The following is an 8,595-nucleotide window of genomic DNA, read 5'->3' on the forward strand; positions in this document are numbered from 1 at the left end:
TACGGACAATTCCAAATTGATTTGAGATTTATGAAAAGAAATTGCTCAGGAAGGCATATGCCTTTTATAGTTTTATAAATGAGGCCCCTGGTGATTTCTTGCTTTGAAAAAGCACTTTCCATACTGTGCACTACACATGGAGGGATCCTCCAATGGATTGATTTGTTGGTAGAAATTAATATGATTTTGTTAAATAACACATCCCACGCTGTGTACCCAAGAAAAACACTTCTGAAAAACATCTCCCAACCCAAACTGAATACATTCGCAGGGCTATTGCAGGAATGGTAAGTTAAATGGTACGGTGGCAGGTTAATTATGTTTCCTCAACACATCCTACTCAGTGTATACTCCCAGGGATATTTATCTGGTTGAATTGTCAGGAGTATAAATATCTTGCATTAAAGACCTGCATGAATCATCTCGTGGCGATTTAAATGAGATATTCTGGAAAAGCACTTCCCACATGTAGAACAAATGTAAGGCTTCTCACCTGAATGAGTTATCTGGTGGACATTTAAATTCTTTTTTGAGGAAAAGTACTTTCCACAAAGAATACAATTGTGTGGCTTCTCACCTGTATGAGTACTCTGGTGGATATTAAAATTAGTTTTCGTGGAAAAGCACTTTCCACACAGAGTACAAGTATAGGGCTTCTCACCTGTATGAATTCTCTGATGGATATTTAAATAAGCTTTTGTGGAAAAGTACTTTCCACAATGAGCACACTTGTAAGGCTTCTCACCTGAATGAGTACTCTTGTGGATATTTAAATTATATCTTGTGGAAAAGTACTTTCCACAAAGAATACAATTGTAGGGCTTCATACCTGTATGAGTACTCTGGTGGATACTTAAATTACTTTTTGTGGAAAAGCACTTTCCACAAAGAATACATATGTTGGGCATCTCACCTGTATGAGTTCTCAGGTGGATAGTTAATTTACTTTTTGAGGAAAAGCACTTTCCACAAAGAATACAATTGTAGGGCTTCTCACCTGTATGAATTCTCTGATGGATATTTAAATAACCCTTTGTGGAAAAGCACTTCTCACAATGAGTACATTTGTGTGGTTTTTCACCTGTGTGAATTATCAGATGTCCATTTAAATGAGATTTGAAATTAAAACACTTCTCACACCATGTACATCTGTATGGCTGTTCATCAGTATTAATTTGACGTTTACTTATATTAACTGACTCCTTTTGACAGAAATTCAAAAGGCTTGGGATTTTACTTGAATTGGTTATCATGGGTTCAGTTCTCTCATTTGTTCCCTGGCAATTAATATGCTTGTTGTTTGGATTTGGATTACAGTTTGGATTTGGCTCTCCTGCACATTGTGATGGTTCTGTCTTGGCTTTGTGATCACCTGCAGCTCCATTCATCATAGCATTCATGAGATCACTCACTAAACTTTCACTGGATTCACACTTCATTTCATCAGATTTCAAATGAACACATTTAATATTCTCCAAGTCACTCATGTGTTCTGCCTTAAGGTATCCTCCATCATCAGTCTCGGTTTTGATTTGATCAGGATACAGATGGGTTACATATCCCAGCTCTGCACTGTCTAGTGTCTCTGTCTTAATAAGGTCCCCAGGGTGGGTGAAGCCCAGATCAGTTTCTGTTTTAATCAGTGATGTGTGTGTATGGTGTACATCACTGACCCCACTGTGTAATGTAACACACACTGGCTCCAGAGTGTTGAGTCCTGCTGCAGCACACGTCTCTGACTCTGCCATGTGGACCAGTCCACCGAGTTCCTCTTCTTTCAGTCTGATCCTGTGCTGCTCAGTGAGCTCTGGTAGTGTTGTCTCAGTGTCCTGTCTCAGAATGACTCCTGTCTGCATCATACTGCTGCTCACAGGTGTGCAGATGTTCAGCTCCTAGAGAGAAACAGGGCAAGGGTTTTACCTTAATAAAAAATAAAAAAAACATCTGATAGCTGGGACAGCTCTTGGAGAGAAACAGGGGAAGACAATTGACAATGCATTTCACCTTCTGAAGAGGAGATCGAAGGGGAAAACCCCTCAACAAATAACAACTGAAAGAGGATGCAGTAAAAGACTGGAAAAGCATCACAAAAGCAGAATGCAACAGTTTGGGGATATAAATGGGTCACAGGCTTGATGCAGTTATTGTAGGCAAGGCATATGCTACCAAATATTAAGTATTATTTACTTTCATTTACATAAATACTCAGGTCTACCAATACTTTTTCTAAACATAAAAATTGGGTGGTCCGATTACAAAGGTGCTATGTTCTAAGTAGTTTAACAGATCTAGGTGTAAATGCCAAGAAATAAAAGTGGAAAATCTGAACTCTGCCACGCCACATTGATGCAGTAATATGTGCAGTAGGAGCCCCGAAATAGAGTGCACAAAATAACATACTTTTCAGAAGGTTGACATTCCTGTATTATAAATCATTTTTTTGATTGGTCTTATATAATATTTTAATATTCTGAGATTCTAGATTATTGTACCTGTAGCACCTGTAGATGGTAAGGTAGATTATTAAACGTTTTGTCCTTCAATAAGGTATAATAGGCCTACTTAGGAATAAAATATTGATCTGATACTGCAAAGCCTTTTTTTTCTATCAAGCTCGCCATTTATATGTTCCACGCGATTTATGGAGGACCTGTTCAATGGACGAATTTAGTCTTAAAATCTGACGCCATTGTAACCAAGTTCATTCGGTAAAGTGAAGTAAAGTGAACACTGGACCCCCACCCAGAGAAACACGCAAACTCCAGTGGTTACGACGTAATGCAGCGTATTTAGCCTTTGGTGACGAAAAGCACATTTTATCATTAAAGCCCATTCAAAATTACGATTACCATGGTGAATTTTTACTATATTGGACAGTACTTTTCAATTCAAAATTTCCCACTGAATGAATTACTCTACAAGGACCGATTTGATTGCCATTCATTCCTTACCGTTTAGGTTTTCAATGCACATGCTCCGGTGCCAAAGTAGCGCCACTAACAACTAAGCATGCGACAAAGCCCCATAGTCAAACATGGAATCCTCCATAAATCGGCTCCTCGCACAATTGAACAGTTCTCATTGAAATCCATGGAACCAGCAGGCGGAAGCTCTCTCCAGTACTTGTATATCCCGATGTCTGGGCCAATCCGAAGTTTTATAACTCGAAGAATTGTACATAACATGCGACAACTCCAGGCTAAAATCGACTGACAAATTTGAAATCCGATATCTTCTGCAAACATTCATGAAGCAGTTCGTTAAAGCATGAAGACTATGGGGGAAATACTTACCCTGGTTGGATGATGAATAGATTACGTCTGCACAATCGTTTTTGGATGTAATGTAATTATTGGAGGTAAAGGTTCCCAATGCACGTTACATCTGCGTTAACCATAAAAAGTCGCATGGAGTTCGACTAGTTGTGATAATCGTGCAGGACCAGCGGAAGCCCGCCCCAATACGAATCTTACTTCCGGTGTCCGATTTCACAAAAGTTGCAAAATAAAGGTTAATTTCATGTTCCTAAACGACTTCCCCAGATTGACACTTCACAGCATACTCTGCCAACAATGGCTAAGGTGTAGTAGAATTCTCATTTGGAATGCCATTAGACTGTAGCCATGTTGATGGCTGTTCATGTACTAATGTGGACTCTTTAGTCATCTTTTGATTTTTGTACACTGGCTGGGGTTTTTGTTCATTTTAGCTACAGCTAGACCGACTTGATTGTCCTGTAATAGGGAGGACAACCGAAAAATGTTTTTCCGGAAATCAACATGAGTATTATGATTAAAATCTCAGTTTAACCTTAAATTAACCTGTTGTTGACAATAATTATGCTCAGGTGGAATTTTAATGTCATGAAATGACTGTTTTGTGGCTTTTAAGCGCTCATTTTACCAGCATCCCATCAATGTTAAATGCTGTACCCCGACAGCACCGAAAAACAGGCAGATTTCATTGACTATTCCATGTTTACATTTATGGAGCTCGAAAATGTTGACGCAACAATAGCATTTACTGGTTGACTTCACGCGCTCATACATGGCAGTTGGTGGCAGTTCCAGGCTGTAGCCAGGTCAATATTTTCGCTGGATACTCGGTATGTCCCGCCTTATAAACCCAAAGTCCCTGGTTACTTCTGAATAGTTTCAATGGATTTTGACAGTAGACATGTCAGACTTCAATCATGTGAACGCTCTCGAGCGTGCGCCTACGTTGCAAATAACCGTGTTGTATCCTTCTAACGTAATGTACATAGCAACTGAACTCTCAGATCACGCGGAATCACCGATAACGGCCAAGAGAAATGAATGACGATTCAGAAAATGTATAACTTTTAAAGGTTTAAAACCATCCTATGGTGGGACTTTTGCCATTTATGGACGGTGCGACAGAAATGTTCGGTGCCGTTGAACGAATCGAATGCTTTAATTTATAAATGGGGGCGTAGTGGTTAAGGTAAATGACTGGGACACGCAAGGTCGGTGGTCCTAATCCTGGTGTAGCCACAATAATTGCTCCAGGGGAGGATTGTCTCCTGCTTTGTCTAATCAACTGTAAGTCGCTCTGGATAAGAGCGTTTGCCAAATGCCAATAACGTAATGTAAAATATTGTTCGACTGACCCCAAGTGCCGTCAAAAAACAAATTGTATGGCTTTGTGCTATTCGCGTATGCTAGCTACATCATGCTAGCCTCATAGAGGGACCAGTAAAGGCTTAGAACACGCTAGCACTTAGTTATTGTAAATTTGATCACCTCTACTGTGAAGTAAAAAAACTGTACAAATTACGTTTTCTGTGAGAAATTATTGGCGAACTCACGTGCACACACAGCGGTCTATATTCTAAAGCTCTACTTTGCCCTCCCTACTATATAGCCTTCCTAATCCACTGTATGAGTGAATGTTGGCTGTGCGTAAAGGCGCATGGTTTCACCATGTAAACAAACCATGTATCAGCTGTGTGCTCTCCTGGTGGAGCTCTGCACTTTACTAGTTAACTGTTAGTTTGATGATCAGATGCGCTTGTTGCTTTGCCTGTGAATACAGCGGACGCTGTATATACGCTGCCTATATTTTATCGGAAGTGGATATTAGTAAATTCTTCAAGCTAACTATACCCAATTTGCTTGTTGCTACCGATAACAAACCGGTATTGTTTCATAACTAGATATGTAGTCTTCGCTTGAATCAATAGTACACAGAGCTTATGTGATTGCTTGTCTGGAGTGCATTTTGGACAGCGACACGAACAATCGGAATAAACCCCCAGAATGCCATTGCCTGTGGCAGTTGGAACCATTTTTCAGCCAATGAGCTTTAATTGCTGTACAGTTGTACAATGTTTTGATACATCTGACGACACTACAAATGTACACTTTTAAACATGAATGTTTAAAAGTTTTTACACCTTTAAACAGCTTTGGGTCTCAGTCTTTTGAATGTTTGGCTCAGGACCAAACCACATTCTAATACTCATGTAGGTCATGCATTAAAAAATTGTTAAAATCTAAAAGGATGTGGTGAGAAAGTGATTGATTTCTAATGGAATGGCCCAGAACTTTTTTCAGTAAATAAATGAATGGTTACTTTAAAAATGTCCCCATGTTTTCTGTTTACTCCGTATCCTTTTGTCTATTGCACATTTCTCAAGATCTGAAACTATATTGTGTGTCAAGCAGTAATGGAGGAAATGAGAAAGGGAGCAAATACTTTTTCATTGCACTGTATATTGTGAATGTGCACATGCAAACGGATTTCATGCTATGTACATATCTTTATGGACTATATGTGTTACTGCTTTCTGCTTTACTCCCCATTTGTAAATGTAGTTTCATTCCTGCTGCAACACTAATCATGTAATAAATACACCTGATTCAATTACTCAATGTCCTAAGGAATCCATTTCAGGCTTCTTTTATTCAGTGGATGGCTCCCCAATATCGAAATATGGGTGGACATGTGAGAGTTACACTCACAAAAGTTCCTACAGCAAATACAAAGACTAAAACTCATTACTTTTTCACATTGTTTCTGTTCTAGTTATATATATATATATACAGTGGTGTGAAAAAGTGTTTGCCCCCTTCCTGATTTCTTATTTTTTTTGCATGTTTGTCACATGAGACATGTTCCACCTGTCACCTCCACAGCGCTGTAAGAGACTCATTGCAAGTTATCGCAAACGCTTGACTGCAGTTGTTGCTGCTAAGGGTGGCCCAACCAGTTATTAGGTTTAGGGGGCAATCACTTTTTCAGACAGGGCCATGTAGGTTTGGGGTTTTTTTTCTCCCTTAATAATAAAAACCTTCATTTAAAAACTGCATTTTGTGTTTACTTGTGTTGTCTTTGACTAATATTTAAATTTGTTTGATGATCTGAAACATTTAAGTGTGACAAACATGCAAAAAAATAAGAAATCAGGAAGGGGGCAAACACTTTTTCACACCACTGTATATATTATAAACTAGAACAGAAACAATGTGAATAATAAACCACATTTATATACCAAGATCATTAACCAAAATGAAAGTTAGTACACATATGGAGAATGACAAATCCTAATAGCATAAATTATACATGTTTTAACGCATCTGGAAACGGCAATGGTCAAGGTTAGACTATTGGCTCGTCTCAAGCCGTAATATTACTGCTCTTCCTTTATCAGGCCATTGCGTCAGATCATTGCATTTATCCAATTCTAAGAATGTGCCTACTATTAAATCCCATTGGACCTGTATTAATAATGTACTTCCTTCTAAACTTTTAGACAGAGTAAGGTCCCTTATAATTAAGTCATGATGGTAGAAATATCCTCAATGGATAAATGGGAAAAGCAAATAGCTATTGAAATGTCAAAAGATTTGGCACAACAGAAGAAAGTGAAGCAGGATGGAGAAATCAATAATCTGTGGTGTAAAAGGGATTTAAAACTGGAAGACAATACTAAACTCAGTTCTCTTTTTTACACTGACAAACAAAAGGAGCATTTATTCAGTCAAATACCAAATGGCTATAAGGGGGAGACAATAATACCTTTTACTTTGGGCTTGAAAAACAGACATAATAAACAAACTACTCCCAAAGCTTCATAAAGATACCTTACAGATAGATAGCTGGGGACCCATAACGTTCCTGACGTATTTGCTCCCTTCCTCATTTCCTCCATTACTGCTTGACACACAATATAGTTTCAGATCTTAAGACAAAAATGTGCAATAGACAAAAGGTAATCAGTAATCAGAAAACATGGGGACATTTTTAAAGTAACCATTCATTTATTTACTGAAAAAAGTTATGGGCCATTCCATTAGAATCAATCACTTTCTGACCACACCCTTTTAGATTTTAACAATTTTTTAATGCATGGTGACCTATATGAGTATTACAATGTGGTTTGGTCCTGAGCCAACCATTCAAAAGACAGAGACCCAAAGCTGAACCATATTGGATGCCCTACTTAAAGACACATATCTTCTTCAAAAACAAATATAATGCTATGCATGAACTCATCATGAACTCCATCATCTGTCATTTGGTGCACATGGAGTACATGGTGGGTGGGTCAGTATAACACATGAAACTTTAATGTTGCCTAAGATTTTCTTTCACCTGAAATAATATGTCACTTTTCCCATAAGTTTGCAATCAAAATTAACATTACACAATGACGCTACAGTCAGTGTGTAGTGTAAATCCATGCAATCTTTAGTATTCATTTTGAAGCCATTGGTCAAGTGTTGATGCATCTTTGCTCATGCATTTTGAACCTAGATAGCATGTTCTGCCTTTTGTTGTGGCTGGCTCCACTATTATGACATCACAAAAATCAACCACAAAAAATGAGGAAAACCGCAATAATACAGCTTATGGTGAATGTGTATTTATTTTCAACTGAGATTTCAGCTTCAGAAAAAATTATCACATAGCAATGCATTGTAAACATTTACAACTAAGGTTTGGTCAACCGTTTAAATGAGGCTTTTGTGAAACAATTCCATCAATGCCAAAATTATCTGTCTTTCTAAATTACTCTTCTTAGCTTAGCAGTCTGACATTGCCATTCACAGACATAGCCTACATAGGGATCATCAAGATAATTTCTATGCTAATCAATATAAATTAAGGGCGTTTCCATCACCATTTATGGGTAATTGTGGGAGTGAACTAGGTGGTGTGTTGGGCTCGTGCATGTACAGACAATTCCAAATTGATTTGGGATTTGTGCACTGGCCGGCGTACCCAAGGTATCAGAATATGTTTTGTTGTAACATTCCCTCATGTATACCAATGCAAACATTTAGTATGGATTCTCCGCAGAGTTTTATAAATGAAGTCCCTGGTGATTTCTAACATTGACTCATCACTTTCCACACTGCATACACAAGGAGGTATTCTCCCCTGGACTGATTTGTTGGTAGAAATTAGTAAGATTTAGTTAAATAACACAACCCACGCTGTGAACACAAGAAAAACATGTCCCAGCCCCAAATAAATACATTCGCAGGACTCATATATTAATCTATGAGATATTCATACTCGGATATTCATCTGGTTGAATTGTCAGGAGAAAAATATCTTGCATTAAAG

At 38.2% G+C, this 8,595-nt stretch overlaps 1 protein-coding gene across 1 annotated transcript; it reads right to left on the reverse strand.

The window, feature by feature from the left end:
- Positions 1-401: 401 nt before the first annotated feature.
- On the reverse strand, positions 402-1,253 carry LOC133109481 (gastrula zinc finger protein xLCGF3.1-like). The gene has a single exon (XM_061218804.1). The coding sequence runs from the start codon at positions 1,251-1,253 to the stop codon at positions 402-404; it is 852 nt and encodes a 283-aa protein (XP_061074788.1).
- Positions 1,254-8,595: the final 7,342 nt, after the last annotated feature.

Source organism: Conger conger, chromosome 14 (assembly GCF_963514075.1).
Source record: "Conger conger chromosome 14, fConCon1.1, whole genome shotgun sequence".
Classification (NCBI taxonomy): domain Eukaryota; kingdom Metazoa; phylum Chordata; class Actinopteri; order Anguilliformes; family Congridae; genus Conger; species Conger conger.

Coding starts and splice junctions, on each gene's coding strand:
- LOC133109481 (XM_061218804.1), bottom strand. CDS start 1,253: ATGATAACCAATTCAAGTAAAATCCCAAGCCTTTTGAATTTCTGTCAA.